We start from the raw sequence: 26,357 nt of genomic DNA, 5'->3' as shown, positions 1-26,357 counted from the left end.
CTGTCCTTCAGAGCACCTCTGAAAACACCTGCACTGACTGAAATGTTTGGTGCGTGTATTAAAAGTATACAGATGCTTCTACAACTGTCACCTTGTCAAGCCTCGGAATAAATCTGATTATAGTTGTCGCGGTTCCCCAGCTCGCCTGTGTGTGCTGGAAGCCGAGGAAGACCACAGTTCAGTGTTCTATCGCTAGAATATCTGACAGTGTTGGAAATTCAAGACGTGACTCCAGTCTGTGTTCGATGTTTGTCAGACATTCTGCTTTCTTGTGTGAAAATGCTTGATGCCGTTGTGCCAACGCATGTGTGGTTTTTAGTATGAGTCTCGGATGGATCCGTCTAATTCTTCTCGGAACACACAAGTTCTTCCTTATCTGTCTGTAATAATATGGTATTGAGAGGGTCATGATATGAAGGGGGCAATGTCAACACTGCCCACTCATTAGAAGATATGGCACTTCTTGGAGTGTGTGTATTTTTGTGTGTGTGAGTCCACGGGCTACGGGGCTGATAATGGTTTACTCCCACAGTTATTACAGGGTACAGTGCATTATTTTGCCTACATAGTCTACTGTGGTGTGAATTTTTATTCTGTGACTTTGTGCCAGAGTTATGCAATCGCAAGCTTTCCTCACGTCTACACACACTACTGGTATTTCTTTCTGGAGTTCCTATTCCTGTGTGCATTGCTTTTATTTGACTTAATAATTGCAGTAATAACAGACAGTGCCAATAATCTCTTTCCGCATCAAACCCATGCCTGAATAGTCAGTTTAAACTTTTCTTATACTTAGATTTCTAATTGAAAAACTTTGATCATAAGCAGGAAGATATGAATAAGAATCAGCATTCCTGAGCAGACATGTTTATTGATACCTACGAAACCACTTCAACTGTTATGACTCTTTCTTGAAAGTTTAACATACTCACCCAGCAGGTTTGAAACAGTCTGTAGTGTTGTTTCTTGAAACAGCCTAGTACTATAGCAGCTAGTCCAAGGCAGGAGGTCACACCTATTGCCAGAAATGGCAACAGATTTCTTTTCTCAAGTTCATTGATTTCAGTCACTAACTAAATAGTTTGTGGAAAGTAAAAATAAATTGTTTCCAGGAAATTTTATTTGGCCAGCTATTCTCAAACTTGCTGGGCCACAAAGTGGTAGATGTCTGTTTGGGGTTCCAGATATTGATTCATTTTATTTATTTATTTATAATAAGATTTTTTTCCAATTACATGTTTATTCAATAACTGGCAAAAACAAAATTTGCACAAACCTCAGAGCCCATGGTGACATCTTTGTCTAACTAGCATTCCAGTATAGTTATAGATCAAGACTAATAAAACCACAAGATACTCACATGTGAGAAACTAGAACTAATAAATATTTGATATTTTTACATTGACAATAGTTTGTGAATTGGTCCATTATTAAATCCAAAATGTGAATAAAAACACAAACAGCCCACCACAAGTTAGAGAAAAAAGAGAATTTTATTTTAGAAGCTATAACCAGCTGGATGTTTTCTTTAAATCAAATAACTTAATCATTTATAGGGCTGTAATTAAAGTGTGTGTGTTACATTATTGATAAACTATAGTTAATCCTTCTTGTAGACATTGTGTTAAGGTTATTAAAGTTTCTTAAACCCCAACTTGAACTGAATACTTTCATGAATTTAGTATAATTAAGAATTCAAGAAATATTAGTGGAGAAGCTGGAAATATGGAATTGTTAGAAGTTCTTGAAATGGATTATTTCATCATTTGACTAGAGGGTAAGTTGTTTAATTTCTAATATTTTCATCTCTAAATTTGTTAAATCTCCCTTTTGAGAATGGTTTAAGATTGAATTCACATTTAGTCTTCAGTGTGATATATATTACATCCTGATTAGACTTGCAAATGATGCAATGTGCCCTGCCATAAGTGAGCAGTCAGTGTAGATACTGTAAGAATGTGTGAGTGTGAATGTGTGTAGGTGTATGTTTGGTGGTGGAAACTATAGATTTTGTTTCTGAAACTACTGGCTTCTAAATGGAGTTATAGATTAACTATAAATCACACACAAACTAACTCATTGAGTCTCCACCTTCTTGTGTCCCTTTCCTAACAGAGGTGTTCAGTAACCTCTTGAAGCACTGGTCATTGATCACATCCCTTGTTCATGATTTATAAAACACAATACTGTCTGTAATATTGTCTGGAACTAGCCAAAAATAAATTTATATTGCCTGAAAGTCCCTTGTTACAGAACAAATGGCCAAACAGGGCAGAATGAATTCAGCATATTGCTATTGAAAGGAAGCCATGCTGTGAGCAGTCTTACTGAGGAATAGATAATCTCCTGGTTGGCCAGAGAAAGAGAGCTAAAGGTTTAACTGTCATTGATTAGGCTTTGTGACATGTGATGTAGCAGTGGGTTTTTTGGCAGCTCAGGCAGAATAGTGGACTATAAGCCTAATCTGAATCTGTGCGTTCTGTCTGTAGCTGGCAGGTTGTAGCAGGTCTTCCTGTTGAAGAATCCTGGGTAAATGAAAGGGGACAGACTGACGGTGGATTGGACGTCTCCTCACCAGATGGTTGAGGCCTAGGAGGCCATCTGCTGCCATGCTGTGCCTCTGTAGAGACTTCCTCACTTCCTTTTCCTTCGAGCTCTTAGATTAAGCTAGGTTCTGCATTCTGCAACCTCTGTGTGGTGGAGGGAGACCTGCTGGGGTCACTGGTTTGAATCTGGCATGCTGCCATCTTTGCATGGGATACTGTGTCTCTCTCCAGTTTAATGAGATGTACTGGCATGAGGTACGGTTCTGTATACTGTGTGATTCCAAAACATTAGAAGTAATGAATATTAATTTTAAAAATTGTACTTAAATGGTGACAAAATGAAATAATTTGAAACACACAAGCATTTTTATTTAAATTGATTCTTTTCTATTCAAGGATTTTATAAGTCAATTAACAGCAGGAATTTTTAAATAAAATAAAAATCTGTTTTAAAGTATTAAACAATAACATCATGAAGATGATGAGATGTCATATTAAGTCAAAAAGCAAATACAAAAGCATTGAATTGAATTTTTTTTGTCCTGCTAACATTTATTGCTTTCTGCATTACACCATCAAATAATGAAGAAATGCCTTAATTTAACCTTTTTAATGGATGAATAATGGTGAAAATAAAAACATTCTCATTTCTGTAAGTCACTGTCAAGCTGAGAGAAATGCTCCATTTTGTAAATGTCAGGATAAAAACATAAAAGCATAATGTAGCGCTCTTTTAACGGATAATTTATTCATTTCCACCACGCTGTATTTCAGTATTAAATGAATACTCTTGCTCAGCAGGGATCTTTGAGTCTATGCCATGTATTCCTAACAATGCCTACACTACTTAGCTGATGGACTGAACACTGCTGGAAGTGTGTTCAGCCCATCAGAAGCTGGAAGACACTATCTTAGATGAGGGTGGGGAAGGAAATGGTGAATTGGTATCTTCAATTAATGATTGATTAAAAACACACCTAATCCAGGAAAACCGCAGTAGGTGAAGCACTTGTTGGGTGGGGATAGCTAGAAAACAAGCAGGAAAGGTGATCTTGAGCACCCCGCTGGGAACCAATGGTCTATATATGAATCTGCCTTTTTACATCAGCAGCATGTTTATTGTGATATGAGCCTAGGTGGTGTTGTAGTGATTATCCCAGAGAGTATCCCTTTCCTGCCTACTTTACTTATTCAAACACAAAATGCTGCTATCACCTCATAGGTAGCACTGTTTTCAACCTCAAAGGTAAAAATGACAGAGCCCGTTCATTTGCTATATAAACTTGATTACACCAACAAATGACAATTCAAGTTATTAAATTCTTGTAGGTTTTATTTTAGGTTCACAATTAAATTCTACTTGGAAGGGGCAACTTTATTTATTTTTTTTTGCCAAAGTCACTAGATCTGTGCACTTTGTGATCTAGGTGGGAGTTTGTCATGTTCCCTCTCTGACACATTTGGGAGAAGATGTTGTTTTTGTTAATTTAATCCAGTTGTAATTTAGTGGAGCTGTAATTTAGCACTAGCGGAGAAAGTGAGGAAGACTAAGTGGTCTAAGTCAGTGTTCCTTCCCCTACTGTAGATGCTGCATTTGACAGTTGCATGAAGCAGCTTATGTCACCAAAGTTATTTTAACTAATAAAAGTGTAAATTCCATGTTCATCAGATAACCTGGCTTCAGGAAGAACATTTTAGACATATAATGCTAACCACAGAATATTTTCAAATAACCAATTTAGCCTCATGAACATTCTGCCTTACAATAGCACTTGAAGTGATGAAGAAATGTAATATATGTTCACTGTACAATACGCACATGAGCAAGCTAAAAAGAACTCTGATCCCAAAATTGTCCTTTTGTTAACAAGATGGTTGCTTTAGAGTCGCTTTTCAGTAGGTCACGGAAAATAATTTGATGCATTTCACTAAAAGCATCTGTTCAGGTCTGTGGTTTTGCCTGTACAGGCAAAGGGGAAAAACATATTTCTAAACAGGCCAATGACCATATTAAGTCCCACAGGCAGAGAGATGTTGTCTCACTAATGAAGACATCCTATTATAGTGCAACAGACTCATCTGATTGTGCTGTATATGGCTATGATAGCATTTTGTTGGGCCTGAGCTTGCTTATGAAGCCTGTGCATGTCTGTTTTACTCAATGCAGCAACAAAACAAATATAACCGTTTTTGTTGTTACATTTAGTAACTTGAATTATAGATTTGTGAATTATAGTACCGACTGTGAGAAACACTGGTAACGAGAGGCATTTACAGTAGCTATGCTGAAGTGGTTATACCTTCTTTTTGTCACTGCTCTGTGACAGTGTCCATTCCATTTTTGTTTTGCTGCATTTGCTCAAAACTCTGCTATAGCTGCAGATGCTGTAACTGAAGATGGTGAAATAATTCATTTTATTCTGTCATTCAGTGCATATCAGTTAAATTTTTAATGAAACTAAATAGTTAGAAGAACTAAATAGATGGAGAATGTGAGTGATAGTTTTGATAAGGGATTCATGTGGCAAAATCAGTTTTGAAAGAATTTGGCTACTCCATCCCTATGACTGTCGGTATCAATTGAATATTACCTGATTGTACACTTCACTAGTAGTTCATCTCCAATTTCACACTCTAAACATCTTGCAAAACCTAGACATTGTAAGTTCCTGCCACAATATATTACAATAATACAATAATATTTTTTAATTAATAATAATATTATACAATATTAACAATAATAATATTGTATTTAAATTGTATTGTTTGTTACTTCTAGATTTGGTGAAGTAAATATGTTACTGTAGGAACCTGCAGTGGGTTGTTCAACTCAGAAATTTGGATGAAGCAGTTTTTTCACATGGTGGAAAAACCAACATGAATTGTACAGATGTAGCACCAACACAAATGCAATGTGACTGCAACACCTCTTATTAAAATCACCATCCAAACTCTTAGTCAAAGGAAGAAGCTGCCTGCTGTCATCACACTTCCTTTCAGGACATGGTGTCATCCCACATCATCTTCAAATTCCTTTAGGCAGCTTGGTAATCCTTCTCTTGGCAAACTTCACAAATTCTGGAGAATACAGCGTTTAGGTAAATCGAAGGTACTGAACAAGTTCACACTTAAAAGGTTTTAAACAGAACAAGAGGCAGACGGGCTTAGTTCTGCATCATTCACAATATTGATGCTCTATATTCCACAGAGGCAGTGTAGTGCAAACATGACAGCCTTTTGATAACACATTCCTACACAGAGCTGGTGTCTAATTTTCTGTGCTGTCATAACTTTTTGTAGTACAGATTCTTTAACCCTTTAACTTCCACATAAAGAAATTCATTTAAAAAATATATTATTAGTGAAATTGTGATGCTGCCTCTTCATTTAGTAATATTTCAAGTTTTATTTGTCAGATTACCCAATCAGGAAGCAGATATGCAAGTCAACCCCCTGGTTGAGCTGCCAATTTTGGGTAATTTCAGGTTTTATGTGCAAATGAACCTGCTGGTTGGGGTTTATCCTAGTCATGAATGGATTTTATTTCAACAAAACTTGTATTTATTTTTTCATAATAAAAACATCAGAGATTGGAATACATACTTTGAGTAGTTAAGTGTATGTCAAATTGAGGTTTGCAAAATGTGTACTTTGGCATATCATTATCAAAGTGTTCAGACAATTGTACATATTCATACAATATAAATATTGAACGTGTATTATGTTCTTTGAGCTATGACAGACATAAATTGTTATCATTTGTTCAACAACAGTGCTCACAAATTAGATGTTGCTAATCTGCAATCCTGAACTGCATGGGTGGCTTCAGACAGCTCTATCTCAAAGAGTATAGAAGCCACATCTTAGACATTTACACACACTAGTAGGTGAACATTCTGATATAATTATGTCTCTGGAGCTTACAAACTGGCTGACTAGCAATGGTCAGAAAATAGGTAAAGAATGAGAAATGAACCTTGTGCTAGGCTGTTTAAACTGCCTCCTTACAGTGGCAACTCAACAGAGTGGTTGACTAATCATAGATATTATTTAGTCTGATTTATGCTCTTTAACTAAAATATGATTGGTAGGGTGTCTAAAAATGATATTGGAAAATATTTATTTATTTATTTATTTTTAACAACTTTCATACCTATTCCATGTCATTTCAACAGCTTTCAGACAATAATATTTCTTCACAGCATCGCCACCCAGTGGATATAATGTTACATACAATACTCAATGAGGTAAATGAGGATAAACAACCAAAGCGACGTCTTCAGAGTTTTTACTACAGCAAAATAGCAGCATAAAAGGTCAGCCGGGCAGTTACAGTGCCAGTTAAATGGTTAAACATAAAACAATTGTTCATATATATAGTTTGGTGCAATTCGTGTTTTTTAATTTATTCTGTTGCCGCTACATAACAGTGTGCATGGGCCGGAGGTAGGTGAGTAGGTGTATGTGGGCACAAACAGCACAGACTAACTCAAATTTGATATCCACACACACACACACCTGTAAATTATTTAAAGCAGCAGATGGGGACAGTGAGCAGTCAGCTGAGCAAATAATTCAACAACCTCAAATGAAAATGATGATTTTATTTTATTTTTTAAATCAATCAACTTAATGCTTATTATCCCAGAAAAGCAGATCACTGGATTTCACTGACAGTTGTTTGAGTACATCCATGTGTTCAGCAGTGGCCTTTAACGTCAGTTGGCTCCAAACACTGTCACTGCAAAGGTCTGTGTGTGTGTGTGTGTGTGTGTGTGTGTGTGTGTGTGTGTGTGTGTGTGTGTGTGTGTGTGTGTGTGTGTGTGTGTGTGTGTGTGTGTGTGTGTGTGTGTGTGTGTGTGTGTGTGTGTGTGTGTGTGTGTGTGTGTGTGTGTGTGTGTGTGTGTGTGTGTGTGTGTGTGTGTGTGTGTGTGTGTGTGTGTGTGTGTGTGTGTGTGTGTGTGTGTGTGTGTGTGTGTGTGTGTGTGTGTGTGTGTGAAGTGACAACTGTGATCTGTATAATGGGTTTTGTTGTTCCCAAAGCAGATGAAGACTAAGATTAGGCTTAAAGGGGACGGTGAATTTACTGGGCTTTAATTTCTGTGAAAACCATAATTCCAATGAAGAGGAAAGCTTTATTAGCTTATGAATTTTTGCTTTCTGCCACCCTGTCTGATACTTTGAATGAGACCTTAAAGTTATGCATGGAAAATAATGCTCAACTGAATGCTGCTTTTGACAACTCCTTTTGCCAGATGCTGTTAAGCATTGCAACAAAATCACTGCAGTATATAGGTTTATGATACAGTAATTCGAACAGATGTTCGTGATTTTTTTTTTTCTTTTAAACAAACAAATGCTGAGCTAGGCAAAGTGTGGCTGAGGCATTGTCAGCTCGTCCTTGTGCCCTCACATTTTTTTTAAACCCTTTTGTGTCATGAAACTAAATATCAGCTCTAGCAGGGACAGGAATAAAAAATATTTCAGCATTCCACAAGGTTTACAGCAGCAAACATTGATATTAGTGTTTGCAGCTGCAAAACATTTGACTAAAAGGGTAAAGTTATTACTTAACATAGTGCTTTGGCATATTCAGTACACTGTAACATTAATATATTAATTCACCTATTTACAAGAATAAATTTCAATATGCTCTTCTAAAGTGGGACTGGGTACTTAATGCATCAGTATGCTTATAAAACTCGGATTTCTGTACCTTTCCAAAGACTATAATCTCACTCTCACTCCCTGCAGTGGCAAGTTGGATACAAGATTACTTTTGGTCATTTGTTAAACCTGTAAAACCAAGTGCAATACTCTACATGCCCTTAACAAAATAGTGTTAAAAAGTGTGCAATAGATGATAGGAAATATTATTATATTATAATCCAGCAACACTACTTAATTATTTATCTCTCTTGGAACTTTACACAAGAGCATTGCATCCACCTGACCTCAGTACTTAAAATGAGAACTTCCAGGGGATACTTTAAATCTGCTGCATCCAGCTGCTGTCAAGCACTACAATAAAAGCGAAGCACCGTTTCTTCCCTCTCAGCTGTAGTGTTCTTTCACGTTTTAAGTGCCTGTAGAGATTATATGGAACTGAGGATATGAGTGTATTGCATGCAGGTGTGGCTATTTTTACCAGCTGCACTTGAACAATGTCCTAGAAATATTCTTGGGTGTGACAATGCGGCTCTTGATGTTAAAGCAAGAAATATTTAACTGTACTTGTATAACACATCATTCTGTTCTTTTTATCAATGAACATTAACATCTATAGAGGTAAATTAATCGAGTGGTATTTACATTTACATCCAAAGTTGCAAATCGTAACTGTACACCTCCATAATCAAGCACTACACCAGACAAGTGCGACTGAATTTATAGTAGGAATGGTATTTTCTTTGATGCTTTCAACAGGAAATAAATGATGAGAATTTCCAGAACACATATTTTATAACAACTTTCAACTCTTGACATCTGAGGTGTGTGTGTGTGTGTGTGTGTGTGTGTGTGTGTGTGTGTGTGTGTGTGTGTACACCGATTAACCCCCCTTCCAAACACAGATTGGAAGGGGGGTTTGGACAGTTGTTTGTTGGGTTGTTGTAAATAGCAGTCTGCAGTCAGTAAATTTACCAGGCAGACTTATCCCACTCTTTTTTGATTGTCTTTGGAGTCACACGACTGATCATTGTTCAGAGGCAGATTTAGAAATTTTCCTCATCATTATTATTGCTGAGTCATGTAATGTTACACCTAGCTGGTCATGTGTCATCTCTGCCTTTGTCTCAGTATATACCAATGTGCTGAAGAGGCATCATTGCAGATTTTGACAGACTTTTCAAAGAGATTTGTTTTCTTCTTGGAAAAAAAAAAAGAGAGGTTTTGTGAAGGTTGATGAAATAATATATTTTTTAAAAAGCCAGCAGCAAGTGTTTACTTGTTTGACTGGTGTATTACTTCTGGCGATAATCAGCTACAACATTGTAACCTTCAGTTGGATTTATTATTGTTGCTAATGAGTGTAACTGTCTCCACTGTAATCAGTTCAGATAGCAAATCCTCTATTAGACAACAGATGCGAACACACACACACACACACACACACACACACACACACACACACACACACACACACACACACACACACACACACACACACAGTGCACAATCTCACACAAACCCCACATGGGTTGCTGTCACCTTTGAGAGGGGAGGGGGGGTGTTGATGTGCTAATGGCTTTGGGTTGCTATGAGGATTGGGGGTTTGTGTTACATTATCACCTGCCGGTCCATGTTGAGACTCCCAAGACTTGGCATCTCAGGAGACGAAGTATGGGGATACAGTACTGTAATTGAGAGATGTGTATTAAGAACCCAATACACACTATAACTGTGTTGGCTAAATTGTGTGAAATATGACTTGTGGATTAGTGGATATTTTCTGTAGCTGTGATTGCATGTTGTGTCTTATAACAGTGATCCTCCTCTCATGTTGTCCGTCTCATCTGTCCTCTGCTCTCCAGGGAGCAGCCAATCTACACCACCAGGGCCCACGTCTTCCAAATTGACCCAACCACCAAGAAGAACTGGGTCCCTGCCAGCAAGCAGGCTGTCACCGTCTCCTATTTTTATGACAGCACACGTAACAGCTACCGCATTATCAGTGTGGATGGATCCAAGGTATGTGGATGTGCATACTGTGTGTGGCAAAGTTAGAAAGAGATGTTGGGACACATTTAACTGTTCATAGGAGACATGAAGCTGAGGAAGAGCACTCAAAGCTAGAATTTAGCAAAATAAATTGTCAAGCAAAAAAAAAATATTACATTTGCTGTCCCCATTATTGATCTGTATCAGTGTGACATGGTGGCACTAAATTTCATTCTTTTGATGTGATGGTTATTTATGGCTTGCTGTGTGAATTATTTACCATCATAAGATGTAAAATGAATGTGAAAATGCGATCTTGATTTTTAGCACTGATTTTTACAGCTTTGCTTGGTTTTATGACAAACAATATTTAGTAACATATTTTTAAAAATTCAACTCAAAACAATTCCTACCTCATAATAAAAATTTTGAGGCAAAATTTAGGCAAAATCAGTTTTTCTTCTTTCCAGTCTTCGGGACTGATTTTTAACCTGGTTCAATATTGTTTTTTTTTATCATTCCATCTATGTTAAAGACCAAGAAATTGTTTGATTGTAGAACATGCATTGTATGTGGACATTTTCCATAATTGATAAAAGACAAAACAAAACACATAATGATTTGTTTTTACCAAAAATGTTTTGCTATTACAACAGCTTGATGTAGAAATATAATCATGCCTATTAGTACACCAAACGAATGTCTGTATATTGCATATACTCACCCTCTTTTCCACTAACTGAAACTGATTGTTTCCATGGAAACCAGAGTATTCTCTCTTTAAATAAACTGGAGTGGAGTTAGGACAGCGTTGTCCCTCTGCTCACACATAGGCAGTCACATTTCTTTAAATCTTAAATCACACAGATTACCTGCAGAGCCACTTCAGACCCTGAATGGGTTCAGATATTTGGTTCTGTTTATATTTATATACAGTAGTTTGTCCTTTTACAATGCACTGAAACACCTGAGGAATTCAGTATTAACAAATAAAAAGTAAAAAAATATTTCTCTCTGTATTTAATTGGCAATAACTATTGCTGACTTCAATTCTTGCTAATTTAAGTCAAAGTGATCTTAGTATAAGCAAAGTAACCAGGCACAAGGAAATGTAGAGTGAAACCAAATGAATGTTCAATTTATTTTGTACACTTACTGTGAGGGAACCAGGTCAAATGCGAAGAATGGTTTTTGGTGCACTACACTGTGACCTGTTGTCAACTTCTATTCGTCCCTAAGTAATGGGCATGCAACTTGCTGATAATAATGCTACGGCAAGTAGAGGAACAAATCAGTTATTTGACTCTTACTCTTTTTTAATTGTGCAGGTGGTCAGCAATGTGCCAAGCTTACTAAAAACAGTGAATAATTGTTTTGCGATATTTTATGAATAATTCCAAGTCTGTTGACTTATTGAGCATGCATATCCAAAGTCTTTGACAGTGGTTTGACTAAAATACATGTTTCTGTGAAGGATAAGAATTCAAAATATTCCAAGTAATCTTGTTTTTGGCTGATAGGGTTGATGATCAGTTTTCACCTCCTTTATTGTAGTAGATATGTACTGTATATGCCAAAATAAGCACCAGCGGTCAGTTATCACCACCTTGCTCCCCTATAAAAATATGGCTACACCACAGGTTTCTCCTTGTGTGTCATAAAACTGGGAATGGATCTGGGGACATGTATTATGCAAACAAATAATAACAAGAAATGGTAAAAACAATAATTTCAGTATTATCTAAAGCATGGTCTGCATTTAATAAACTTTTCCAATGAAATCTCTGCTATTCAATAGCTAAAGGTCAACCCTTAAGACAGAAAGGCAGAAGCTTCAGTCTTACAAACTGAATGTCCAAGGTGGGATAATGCTGTATTTATTTATTATTGCTGAAATTGCAAACAGTTTAGTCTCAAGCTGGAATTATGTATTTAGTGTATTCGGAAATATTGTAATGTATGCCTGATACTACAGTTGTCCAAGTTCATTTTTGTCTCAATCTACACTCACTACCTCATAATGAATTTTAGAAATGTTTGTAAATTTAATAAAGGAGAACTGAAATATCACATTTACATAAGTATTTAAACCCTTTACAGAGTACTTTGTTAAAGCACTTTTTACAGCAATTACAGCCTCCATTGAGCATTCTTTCAAACCTGACCAGTCCCCCTGGTCCTGCTGCTAAAAAAACCCTCAGCATGATGCTGCCACCACTATTATTCACTGTAGGGATTGTATTGAGCAGGTGATGAGTTCCTGGTTTCATCCAGACATAATGTTTAAAATTGAGGCCAAATAGTTCAATCTCAGAGCTGAGAATCTTGTTCTTCACAGTCTGAGAGTCCTTCAGGTGCTTTTTTGCGAACTCTAAGTGGGCTTTCATGTATTTTCTACTGAGGAGAGGCTTCCGTCTAGCCACTATGCCACAAGGCCCAGATCAGTGGAGGCCTGCAATGATTGTTGTCCTTCTGGCACATTGTCCCATCTTCACACATGTTCTCTGGGGCTCAGTCAGCGTGACCATTGGGTTCTTGGTCACCGCTCTTACTAAGGGCCTTCTCTGCCAATTGCTTGGTTTGGCTGGGCAACCACCTCTTTAAAAATACCTGGTTCTGCCAAACGTCTTCCATTTGGGAATTATGGAGGCCACTTTGCTCTTGGGAACCTACAGTGCAGTGGAATTGTTTTGGTAGCATTCCCCAGATCTGAGCTCTACCAGCATTTCCTTTTTTACATTGTTCTGATACAATATGCATTATCAGATGTGAGGCCTTCTATAGAGAGGTGTGTGCCTTTCCAGATCATATCCAATTAATTTAATGTGCCACAGGTGCACTCTAGTCAAGATGTAGAAACATCACAGCAACGATCTAGACATGGAAGACATCTAAGCTGAATTTAAAAAGCAAAGGGTCAAGATTTTTATGTACACGTGATCTTTCAGTTTTTATTTTTATAAAATATAGACATTTCTAACATTTTGTTTTCACTCTTTTATTATAGGGTAATAGGAGAGAAAAATGAAAATAAAAACTAACCTATAGAATATACTATATTATACTACATATATTATACTATATAATATATTATTCTACAGAATAACAAAACTGTAGTATAATGCACTGTATAGTTTAAAGGTCCATGCAGATGGCAAAGGAGCCATCTGTGTTTGCATACCTTCATTTATATTGTGGTATGCAAGATGAGAGCCTTTCATAATACAGTAATTAAGTAATGTTGTTTTTGTTTTGGGTTTTTTTGACAAAAAACATTTATGAAATGCAGAATGGATTCATAAGTTAGCCTAGGGTTTTTTCTATTACCAAGACATTAAAATTTTATCATTTTAAAGTTACCACTCTGTGAAGTGGGTGGCCTTTTCTCAGCTGTGAAACCACTTTCTGGCATTTGATGCTTAACAAGTAATCACAGCTCTTTTCCTCCCATATATTTGTCTCCCATGTTGTACATATCCTATCTTGCTTACTGACTCTGCAGATTCTGTGCACTCCACAGACACATAATCAGCTGAGGAAGATTGTGCTCATAACCTCCAGGCTGTCTCAGAGTTTCTAACTGAACCTCATGCCATTGGCAAGCCAGGCTTTACTCTGTACCTCCTGTGCCACTTGATCCGCAGACCGGTTCACCACCCGCACAGCTGCCAGCGTCACTCTCCTCTCCCTCCCTCTGTCACACCCTCCCACTCTCACTGCTTTGCTCACTGAGTTGTACACTCGTACATGCTACCACACATAGTCCCACAAAGATGGTAACAGTCTGGTCATTTTAAGTTGGAGGTTGGTAAAGGTGAAGATCAAAGTAGACTGACTACTTCTTCGTATATCCCGCTATTATAACACATTAGATTGATGAAGTAACATATTAGGTGGATTAAAACAGAAAGATACTTTATATAAGTTTGCCAAAAAGTGGCACTTCTATCTCAGAGTCCTACATCATGGCAAAATTGGGAATAGAACGAGACACAAGATAGGCAGCAAGTTCATTCAGGGGCAAGATGTCATGGTAGGCTGGTGTTTCTAGATGTGCTGTCTAAGAAATCTAGAGAATCAGTGTGGCTACAAAGAATGTCCACAGGCATCAGTGGAGTATTGTAAGATTGGGGCAGGATTTCTGCAGATTATATCTGGTTAGTGGTTTCCTCAAGTGATGAGTACATGCAGATATTTCAAATCCATCATGCAAGTCAATAGGGGAACAGTCTGATTGGTCTTGAATTTGTTCAGTGGGAGGGCAACAAGTTACAGTCAGATTTATTAAGAGATATACTTGCCAAGAAGAACGAGTCTTGGTGTGGCTACCAGAGAACGCTGATTACTTGAATCTGGGATTACATGAAAAGACGGGGACAGTGAGACAGGCTAAGTCTACAGAAGAGTTGGGAAGGTCTCCAAAATGTTTGGATTAATATACCTAAAGCACCATGCAAATTAGTACAGTTAAGTGTTCAGAATGGTCTACCCAAATACTATTAATGACAAAACCTATTAATGACATTATTTTGAAACTTTTCACAAAAGTTACAAAAATAACAAACACAATTTGATATTTCTTTTCATCCATTAGTTATTTTTCTGCTGTTAGGAGCCACAGTATGCTGGACCTGATCCCCACTGTCATTGAGCAAATGGCACAGTACACCCTGGGCAGTTGCCAGTCTATCTCAGGGCTGACACCGACAACCATTCGCACCCACAGGCAAATTAGAGTCACCAATTAACCTAGCATGCACATCTTTGGACTGTGGGAAGAAACCAGAGTAGTGGGAGGAAACTCAACACAAAAAGGCAGCAGCCAGCCAGCTGAAACTTGAGCCAATGACCCTCCAGCTGTGAGGGGACAGTACCAACCCCTCCCCCGCCACGCTGCCCCAATTTAATATTTGACATCAGAATTTATTGAAGACTCTATTGAATGTTTTCAAAAGCAGCAAAAGCGTTAGTGACAGTTATGTTCGGTTTTAACTACACTTCTTAAGAAAAATTGGGAATTTTTAGGACGGACCAATAACCAGTTGGTCTAAATTATCATCCAGCCCTTTCCGTGAAATTGTATCGCACATCAGATAGACATTGCAAGTTCAGTTACTTACTTACTTTGTATCTTTTTACTTAGGTTAATAAAACCACACTTTTTTACTGTTTTAAAAAAAAAAAAAATCCAGACCTGTTTTGTATACTTGAATCCAGTGTCAGCTGAATTTGTTTTGGATTATGTCATAAAATTTACAGACAAACTAAAACTCGGACATGTCTGAATCATTTTTTTAAAAGAAAACATTGTATTTTTACTTGTAATTTGACCTTTTTTATTTTTTTATTTTTAGGTTGCCAGTAATATGTTTACCATGTGTAAACTAAGTAACTTTTTGGTTTATTTTGCAGCAGTGTCCCAGTTTCTGCACAGTCATTCATTAAAGTTTTATCTTATCTTTACACATTTATTTGAGCCAGCACATTGAGCAGTGTTGAATATTCACTCAGTTGCTGAAGACGTGCAAGTGTTGTCAAGCTTTGCCCAGGTTCCTCTTAAGGGAAAATTAGTTCATCTTTGTTTTGATGTAACCACTGAAAGAATGATCATGTTAGAATCAGACTACCAGAATCTTGGTTAATTCTGTTCTCCATAAACCTTTGATGCTGGAATTCAGCCTGAATCAGTGGCTGCAACTATAATAATCTTTGTAGCAATTAATGCTAATAAATTCTTTTTGTGTATGTGCATTTTTTTTCCTTTGGCCAAGCATTGTTCTAAATGAGAGACAAATATTTGACAAGGGTATTGATTACATTCTAATGTGCTCATTCTCTTAGTTCAGTTCCTGCATTTTGGCTCTGTGTGTCCAGAATGATACAGTGTAAAGTGTTTTAACACCTCAGCAGCTGGAAAGAGATAATGTACATAGAAAACGACACAAGTCTGTCAGCAGTCTGTATTCTCAATCCTGTGTTGAGAGCCATGTTGCTATGAAACAATGGCTATGCTGTGATTAAACTGTCTTCAATTCTTACTTAATTGTTGGTAATTTACATGTGCTGTTTTTAGGCTTTCTTATATCTAGCTACTGAGACTGGGTTGTGTACATGCGCAGTAGTAAATCAGAGTGGCTGGTGTTTACATGTAAATCTATCAGTAAACGTGCATATCACAGCCACCTGGTTAAAAAAAAGAAATAGTGTCGGTTTTTACTGTCACACTCTGATGCATTAGTTTGAGTTTTAGATCAGGACAATGTGTACTGTAGAAAATATGGAGAATGTGACACTAGTTGGAGGATAATGACTTGGCAGTTTTATTATTCTTGGTTGTTTTGTAACTGTGGAACAAACTTATTTGAACACAAGTTCAACCTCATCAAATTATCAAAAAAGATTTTAGTTAGTTAGTTAGAACAGTTAATTCTGACCAAGCAATTTGCTTATACGAGGCATTTTTGTAAGTGCTGAAATGGAGTATAACAGCACTGGATGTTTAACTGTATATCTCCCTCCACTTCACAGCGGTACTAAAAACACTTAATTACAGCAGTTGGTCTCTAGCTTACTGTTACTGAACGAAGCGAGGGAGATCATGGCAGTGATAGGGCACAGGTGAGAGATTTTATACACAGCATGATTATTCATAATGCATTCTGGGACAAAAAACTATAGCCTAAACAAAAACCTGTTCGTATTGCAGGTCTGAAAGCTTGCTAAAATGTTATTGGAGGCCATCCACTGAGAGCAGGAAAAGATGCAGTACTGTACAGTGAGATCAAGCTGTTAAGTCCCCGGGTTCACACGTACAACCAAAGCGATTCTCAACAGACTCTCTCTTTTTTTTCTTTTTTTTCTCCCTCTGGTTACACCAAAAATGGAAACTTACAGATAAATGTACATGAATCTAAATAGCTGGCCATAGCTTGCTGTAACGTGTAGTTAAGCTAGTAAGCAATTGTTTATGTTGCTTAGCAACAGTCATGTCAGGTACATAGTTGGATCTATATGTGTTTGTGGAGCTAAATAACTGATTAAATAAACAGTCAGTTGACAGTAGTAAGCAGAAACAAATAAACAGTGTATGTAAAACTGTCACACTTGAGGTCGAGCTGATGTCCTGACTGTCAGAAAGGCAGGGGTATCTTCAACACTCGGCCTGCAATTTAGTGCTTACGACCGCATCACCACCATGCTGATATTCCGTAAAACGGCACTCTCCTTCGTCTAATGTTGCTTAAGTATACCGCATCTCATTTCAGTGTCCTTTACCACCTACCAGCTGGGGTCTTGAAGCTTAAATCCATTAAACTTAAGATTTGTTTTTGCAGTTACATGTGATTCACAGTACCATTTGAGACATTGCGGATGCCATCCAGAATCCTGCTTCCTATATTTAAGTGTAATATCTTTAAAATAGAAAATGAGGGGCGCACCCCACTCTTACGTCCACATGTCGAAGTGTCTCTGGACAAGGCACTGAACCCCCAACAGCCCATCCACCATCCCCCCATCCGCCGTGGTGACCCTGAAGTCAAAGGATAACCCAAAAGGACAAAAAAAACAAAACAAAAGTTTCCCTTAATTTAGAGATATGGAATACAAGTACATTTAAACAACTTGAGTTTTTCTACCAACTGTTGTCACATATGACTTTAAGGAAGATTTATATGTTTTGTATTGTATAGGCTCACAAGCATGTATATGAATCTGTTTTTCATCATAAGAACAAATAAATAAACTGGTCTGTGTGGGCATAGTGAAAGACAAGCAGCATATTACAGACGGTCTGATATGAATAGAACTACAATAGGGCATTATCCTTTGCAAAATCAATAGGACTATTCATCTTGGGAATGCAGCTGCCAGGGCTCCTTCTCTAATATGGCTTTGCTACATTTTTAAATCCTAGCAGCACATATACACAGCTAGAATCATGTTGGTAATCTTGCCTACTGTTAATTGTCTAGCTCTTTTGGAGATTTTAACAATAAGTTGTTTTATGTTTTAACAGGTCATCATCAACAGTACCATTACACCCAACATGACATTCACTAAGACGTCGCAAAAGTTTGGCCAGTGGGCTGACAGCAGGGCCAACACTGTATTTGGACTGGGCTTTGCTTCAGAGCAGCAACTCACCAAGGTGAAAAGAAACATGTATACATGTCACAAAAGCTTTCATAAAACTTAGAGACAGATGATTTGTGTGTGTGTTCTAAAACTGCAGTGTGACGGTGCACAATTTGTTATTAACTAAACACCGGGTGGGGAATTTAACACGTTGAAAAAAGGATTTAAAGGTATACCTTATTATGAAATCCTCACTATGACTTTTTAACCAATTATTTTAATGATCTGTGAGCATATTTTAGGATGAGTCACACTGCATATGACATTTCAGCTTCTCTCTTATTTTCAGTTTGCTGAGAAGTTCCAAGAAGTTAAAGAGGCAGCCAAATTAGCACGGGATAAATCTCAAGATAAGGCTGAAACAGTGGGTAATCACTCACAGGTAAATGATATATCTCTGCTCCCTTATTCTTACGACCACCTCCACTGTCCATTTTTTTCCCTGTGGTTGCTGTGGTCCCATATAGACAGAAAACTGACAGCACTACAGATAAAATGGAAACAATAAGCAAAGGTCTGTGTGTTTTGTGTTGAAATTACTTTTCAACATATTCTGTCACATCCTGAGGATGACTCAGGTGGACATTGGTGTAAAATGTCATCAACTAGAGGTCAAAGGTCATCTTAAGCTACGTTCTTCACAACAATTACGAAGAAGCCAGTAACAACAATGATACAATCCAAATCCTCTTTTAAAATGAAGTAGCCAGTAACAACAAAGATTGTCTTAACAGATGATTTGGATGTATCATTGTTGTTACTGGCTTCGTCATTTATTGTTCATTCTGTCACAAAGTAAATAGTATCGATCAGTCACCACTTATTCACTGCCTGCTAGGTCTGCTCTTTGCCAGCAATGACTCCAGATGGCAAGAATCAGAGTCTGCTCTGAGACACACAATGCTGCTGGGCCATATGACATGATAAATACTGGCAACAACTTTTCCTCACCCTCTGCTGTCATAGCTGACATGTCTGTAGTGTTTTAAGGTTTCACCAATAGAAGTTAAGGGTGCTTTTTCACATTCAGAACCCATCAAACTTTTAAAAGCTGCAGTTACGCTTTAATTGACACTTGCCCTAAATTATAACCCCAGGTGACAGAGTCCCCCTCTGTCACCTACCAGGAGTCTGGAAGCGAGGCGCCCTTAACCAACCAGGCATCCAGCATTAATGGGACAGATGATGAGAAAATCTCTCATGTCGGACCAGAGGCTGCTCTGCTTCAGAGCGAGAATGAACGCCTCAAGAGTGCAGTAGAGCAGAGGTAAGGTTTAATTTAATGAAAACATTAGACAAACATCTTCATTGTAACATGCATTTATTTTTCTTACAATGTATTTTCCTCGTCATTATTAAATCACAGATCAACCGTAGTCCACCTGTCTGTTTTACATAAGTGTCAATCTATGCAATATCTAAATTAAATGTAAAATAACTTCTGCAGCAATTAAACTCCAACTCTCTGATATCATTACAAATTTTAAAGTAAAATTCTGTATTTGGTTGTCTTTGCAATATTATCTCATGATGACCTAATTTCAAATACACAAATGTTTCTGCAGCTTGTGATGACTAGTATATACTGCACAAAGGATTTCTGGAGCAGCAACAGAAACACACAAGTGTTGCGAATGGGGTTATTTGAATAGTTACGTTTAAGATTTGTGAACTGTACTTACTGTATGCACAGTATAACACATATCCAATCGCATTACAATTATCTGAGTTAAGATGTCTACAGTATTGGCCCAACTTGCCCAAGTTTACTTGCAGCATATGGATGATTTTGATGTCAGTCATTCATATTACTCATTTTACTGAGTCGTCCAAGTGGTCATACTCTATGTATGACAGTCCTCAATGTGCCTCATAATCTCATCAGTCAAGCAATACTCTTTTCAAATGGGAAAACTGATTGGAGCACACAGCTTCTCGTAGCCACTTTTACGCTTGTTTTTGAATTGTCTTGACATCGAACTCTAACGTTCTCTCCTCTTTGTATTGCTGCTCGGATAATGGATATTATGTGCCCAAAGATCAAATCTAATCTAAATAGTGATGCTGCTCTACTTCACCCTTAGATTATTTGGCCTTTTAAATCCAGATGCTAAATGATTGAACCAGTAATTTCAATAAACATCAGATGTAGTTCCATTTGGGATTAAATGACCCCAAGGCATTAGAGTCAAGTAAAACTACAGTCAGTAAATTTAAGTAAGAAAAAGTAGGCATATTTGGTCCAGACAAGACAAATGTCCTGAGGTATAAACAGAGAGGCCAATTAACAGAACTGCACTGGCAATATTTAGGACTTCACACACACGAAAATAAGAATCACATTATTATCTGCAGCAGTAGTGTAGTGGATAACAAGTCATTTCAGTGTTTTTTCTACCTAGAAAGTAGCTGAGATTCTGTCTATTTGTAAATAGGCTCATGGATACGACAATTTAATTTGAATTTAACAATATGAAACATTGCTGGGGTAACCTAGAGTATCTCATTCATTGCATTGGTCCAACATTGTCCCCTGTCTTTGTTGGCCTTTTTCATGCCTCCACAGGGCTTTGGGATTTTATTTTGTGGAAGTGTCACATCAGTGAAAGAGCTGAGGACTGCAGAATACAAGTCTGTCGACATTTGATAGAAAGTAGCACCATTCAACCTAGCTATGCATAAGGAAGGGAACAGTGATGCATACTAAATATACATCACAACCTCTACAGCCTTATCAGTAAGGGAGAAACAAACAATATTAAGATACAAACTGTATCCTGGTGCTTGTCAGGGCTACACCTCATTAAACAATTTATTTTATCCCCACTTTAAGTCTAAATATCTGTTTGCAGCTAATTAAACAGCTATGACTGAAATGATTTAGTAGTATTATGTGTCATGTCAGCAGGCACAAGCCTAAAGCATCTCAACACTAACCTGTCTAAATCTTCATTCCATTAAAAACGCTGTTTCTGTCTCTCCTGTCTGGCAGCAACACCAACGCCAAGAAGTGGGAAACAGAGCTGCAGACTTTAAGAGAAAATAATGCCAGGCTGGTTGACGCACTGCAGGAGTCTTCAGCCAATGTAGAGAGCTGGAAAAAACAACTTAGTGCCTGCAAGGAGGAGAGTGACAAGCTTAGGGAAAAGGTAATACTGTCTTAAACTACTACAGGGAAGTTAAATAATCTACACAAAGTGATCAATCCTGCTGGAGGACAAGCTACAGTAACAGTTTAGAAACGATGCTGCCTCTTCTACGAATGAAACAAACCTGCACCACTAACTGTCCCATAATCCATCTGGTTTTGGTGATTGTTTTGTTAATGTGTTTTTTGGATCTGTACAGTTGAAATAGCATATATCTCTTAATGAACCGGCATAAATCTAATGTCAAGTTTCTCAACTTTGAACAAGGACTGTACATTGTATTAGCTTCTATGTTCCCTACCCCAGACTATTGTCGCCAAGTCTACTATAAATAGAATTATTGTACTTTTGTAATCAGTATGGACTGTTACCACAGCTGGGCTGCTGTTGCTATGGTGCTCTTTATTTTGTAACATGCTGAAAGGTTTGTTTTTAAAATCTATTATCACTTTACAAGATGACACCAGAGAGATAATGGCCAGTAGAACAGTTTGTAATTAAATGCCAAGCTCAACAACAGCAAAAGGCCTGGAAGATAATGGAAGACAACTAAAGTAGATGACCACAGAATTATGTCCATGTAGAAGAGGAACCCTTTCACGACCCTTTAGCCAAGTCAAGAACACTCTTGAGGAGATAGGCATTTCATTGGCAAAGTATACAGTCAAAAGATTGCTTTATGAATTAGAATACAGCGGCTTCACAGCGGGGTCCACACCACCAGTAATGCTCAAGAACAGAAAGGCAAGTTTTGACTTTGACCGAAAACTTAAAACTTATTAATAAATAAAGTCTGGACTGATGAAACCAAGATGAACTTGTACCAGAGTTATAGGAAGAGAAAAGTATGGAGAAGGAAAAGAACAGCTAATGATCCAAAGGATACCCCAGCATCTATCATACATGGTGGAGGAATCATTATCACCAATGGAACTGGGTCACTAGTCTTTGGTGATGACCTGACTACTGAAAAAAGTAAAATGCTGAATTCTATAGCGTATAGGGCCATACTTTCTGCTCAGATTCAACCAAATGCTACAAAACCAATAGGACACCACTTCATATTGTAGATGGATAATGAACCAAAAACTACAGCAAAAGCCACCCAGGAGTTTCTCAAGGCAAAGAAATAGATTTAAATTCATTTACACTCGAGTCCTTTACATGAGCTCAACCCAGTAGAGCAGCTTTCATAGACCTTGTGCCAGAGAGACCTACAAACAAGCAGCAGATGAAGGCCGCTGCAGGAAAAGTCTGGCAAAGCATCTTGAGGGATCACACTCAGCATTTGGTCATGTACATGGGTTCCACGCTTCAAGCAGTGGTTGACTTATGTTTGTAATTATGTTATTTTGTTCCAATCATTATGAGCTATCAGAAATGTGTATGTGTATGAAAATGGCTGTAATTCCTGATTTAATTTAATGCCAAGTTTTTCTCAGACCCTTGTATTAAAGCTGAAAGTCTTGACTTTGTTAATCTTACATGGTTGGTGTGTTATTTCAAATTCAGTGTTGTGTGTACAGAGGCCAAATTCTAATACACCTTAACAGATGTAAGATGGATAAACAAAATAAGAACATATTCTTAAAATAAGTTTTTATGTCGACCATTTTTAAGTATTATTCAAAAAGCAGCTCTCTTCCCTTTTCCGTTTGCATGTAGATTGCAAACCTAGAAGCCCAGTGTAATGAAGCCAACCAGGAGAAGCAGAGAAATACCCAACTGTCTGCACGAGTGAAGGAGCTGGAGGCTGAGCTACGGGATAAAGAGCAGGTAAGACTTCAACATCACATTTGTTTTGAAATGACAAGGCCAGTCTCGAGGGCTGGATTGTCTGTAACAGTTGCAATGCACAGCTGTACTTCAACTTGAAATCTTATGATTCCCTCAGTCCACTCATGAATATTATCATTCAGGTTCCCACTCCTCCCCTGAAATTCCAAATCTACATTCTTTTTTCAGTCCTACCTAGTGCATCTTTTCACTTCAACGTTTTGACTATTGATCCGTCAGTACCACTCCTTTCCGTTAGGATCAGTAGAAAATCATAATTTTTATGGTATGTTCGCTTATTCTGCTAAACCCAGATCTTTTGTAATGCCTGCTGTTTGTTCTTTAAGTGCCACTTATGTTTTAGTAAATAACTTATTTGGCTTTAAATAATCATAAATTGAGAAGACTGAGAAGCTAAATTGCTAAACTGAGAAGCAGGGAATTTTTGGCACAATCACGAGCGGCATTGCCTTATGTCCCCCAGAGTCCTAGAAGAGTTGCAACAGCGAAGGGTCAAAAACAATAGTGGGTCACATGACTCATGTAGCTTCAAATTGTTTCAAGCTAGTGATTCAGATCCATTGTTTCCAAGAAAGATTTATTAGCAAATAACTACTTTTGATGTAAATCACTTATTGATTTAAAATATTTTTATATCGATAATAAGTATTTGAAGTATAAAACAATAATTATATAGACTGTAAGTTTAGCTCTATAAAATATCATATGGTATCATCGTATGGCTGCTAAAAATATTTCTTAAATATTTCATACATATTTGGCAAAATATTATTTCTGCTGGTGAAAACATTTAGTCCCGGGTTGTTTTCGTGCATGTTAGTTACCTATCATGATGTTGTCTCTTTTAATCTGTTGATGCAAATTTGCTGAACAGTACTTCAGATACTGTAAAATATCCTACAGTAATTGTTGCCAAGTTAAAATTGGATTTCATAATGCCATGTGATTTAAAGTAAATTTCTAAACATGTGTTGAACACTACAACTCAACCTGGCAGTTAGTTACAAGTGTTTGGAACTTTTTTTATGGTTCCAAACAGGTTTTCCATCAATTACATTGGTGTCTACGATTTATTTTTTTTAGCTTAAAATTTTTGAAAATAGGAAATAAATAAAAATGTCTCACAATTTGAAGCCCAAGGTGACGTCATCCTCACGCTTCATCTAATGATAATCGTCACATTTTAGTAACATTTTAATACTTTTTAAAGTTTTTTTAATACAAATTTTCTGTAGTTCAAAATTCATTTTAAATTTTTTTGCATTTGAGAACATGGAACAGCCAAATGTCTTTTTAATTTGAATTTAAAATGCAGTGTTTAGAAGCAATGGCATTTATAGTAAGACCCACTTATAATATCCCAGGCATACTGTTTACCCCAGGGAATCTAAGTGTACCACCTGAGTATTAATAGAACATATAAATCTTTTCCTTTGAGAGCTGTATATTTTACACAACATCACTGAAGTAGTTCAAAGAGTTGGAGATGATTTTGAAAGATTAATCACCTCCTTTAGAAGCTGTAGTGTTTCCACATCCCTGTGTATCAGGTGTAATTCTCTGAACGCTGACCTAGGGCCCCGCAGAAGGAAGTCTTATCGTTTCCAGAGTACTGAGACAACGGACAGCCCGTAGAGGGTCATCTGTCGAATGACTCACCCCCCTTTGAGAAATGACCACGCTCAGCTTTGCCAATTAAAAACGTGCCTATGAATTATTAAGCATTGACCCTGGTGCTGGCCAGCCACAAACTAACACAGCAAAGCTGCTGCAGGTGACCCATTATTACTTGGCATAGAAGTGCTTGAAGCCATAATGGATGTTATGAAATTCTATTTGGTGTGTTTGGCTTAGAGCAGCAGCTGATCAGATAAGATTTTTAGAGCAATGTTTTTTAAATGATTATTTGAGGAGAAACCAAACAGAATCAAAGCTTCAGTATACATTCTAGGTTTGATTTTATTTATATGGGATAATGCATATTAAATATGTTTGTGCTGGGTATTTAACTTGAAATGTGTCAAGTATCAAACCAGGTTGGTATGGTTTCTTGGCTTTATATTCACTGGGTTCTTCATTTTCCCCAGGAGGTGGAAAACCTGAGAAAGCAGGCTGAGATAATCCCTCAGCTCATGACGGAGTGCGAGAGCATCACCACAAAACTGCAGGTATGTCCTAAGCACCCAGAAACCCTGCATTTTACTCAGGATGTAACTTAGAGCAGGGTAATGAAGCCGAGCAAAGAGCCGTACAGACCTGGAGCTTACAGCACACGTAGGAAACGATGGGTGTCACAGTGAGGTAACACAAAGACTCTGAGGCGTAAGCAGTACTCTGACGGAGGTAGAGAATATGAGATCCTATTCATCCTTCTGCCGGAGGGCTAGTGACACAACATTCCTATCACGTGTCTCACTAAAACACATTATTATTATGCATCTACAGTATTAAACAAAGTCCTATGCTGAGTGAATTATTGCCTCTTTCAAAAGGGTTTCTCTTCTTCATCTGTAAACAGAGATACTATATCTTTGTCATGGCTTGTTAGTTTTTCAGCCATGCAGATTTGATCCATTTGTGCTGACTGGGAAAACAGCTGAGACTTCTTAGAGCTGTGCTGAGATCTTTAATGACCTACATTTCTGTAGGTGTCTGGGTTTTTGTCTCTGAGGTTAAGTTGGGTGTGAGAATCTGCTGTTGTCAGAAACCTTGGAACTGTCAAGATTCACACCCATCACCTCCCAGCTTCCTTGTAACAAAGAACACCTGTTTTTCAAGCTTGATTTATTATTGAGTAACACACCAGACTTTCTGTAAAACCAGAAGTGCCAGGATCGGTGAATGACTGTACACCCTGTTAGTGCCAATCCCAACTTGTGCTCTCTCCCTGTTCTGACTGACATAATTTTATCATCCAAGCAGTCATGCACTTGCTGCCTTTTAGGCCAGGGAGGGAGGAGAGTAAAACAAACAGTGGCATGCTTAAAGTTCTTGTGCTCCACAAAGCTTGACTGCCTGGTTTGTTCCTGCAACAACCAGTTTGATGAATGACAGTGACAAAAGAACCAGC

General features: G+C 37.6%; 1 protein-coding gene across 2 annotated transcripts in view; it reads left to right on the top strand.

The window, feature by feature from the left end:
• The window catches only part of homer2 (homer scaffold protein 2), a 29,545-nt gene that overhangs the window by 160 nt on the left and 3,028 nt on the right, over positions 1 to 26,357 (top strand). The window contains exons 2-8 of one of the 2 annotated variants that reach the window (XM_067495982.1): positions 10,079 to 10,235; positions 18,223 to 18,354; positions 18,631 to 18,723; positions 19,469 to 19,608; positions 21,334 to 21,490; positions 23,156 to 23,266; positions 25,375 to 25,455. In XM_067495982.1, coding sequence (XP_067352083.1) covers positions 10,079 to 10,235; positions 18,223 to 18,354; positions 18,631 to 18,723; positions 19,469 to 19,608; positions 21,334 to 21,490; positions 23,156 to 23,266; positions 25,375 to 25,455 — 871 coding nt within the window. Of the gene's footprint in view, positions 1 to 10,078; positions 10,236 to 18,222; positions 18,355 to 18,630; positions 18,724 to 19,438; positions 19,609 to 21,333; positions 21,491 to 23,155; positions 23,267 to 25,374; positions 25,456 to 26,357 lie in introns of both variants that reach the window. The other variant, XM_067495981.1, reaches the window with a different exon arrangement.

Source organism: Channa argus, chromosome 2 (genome assembly GCF_033026475.1).
Source record: "Channa argus isolate prfri chromosome 2, Channa argus male v1.0, whole genome shotgun sequence".
Lineage (NCBI taxonomy): Eukaryota > Metazoa > Chordata > Actinopteri > Anabantiformes > Channidae > Channa > Channa argus.
This window is presented reverse-complemented; position numbering and strand designations above follow the sequence as displayed.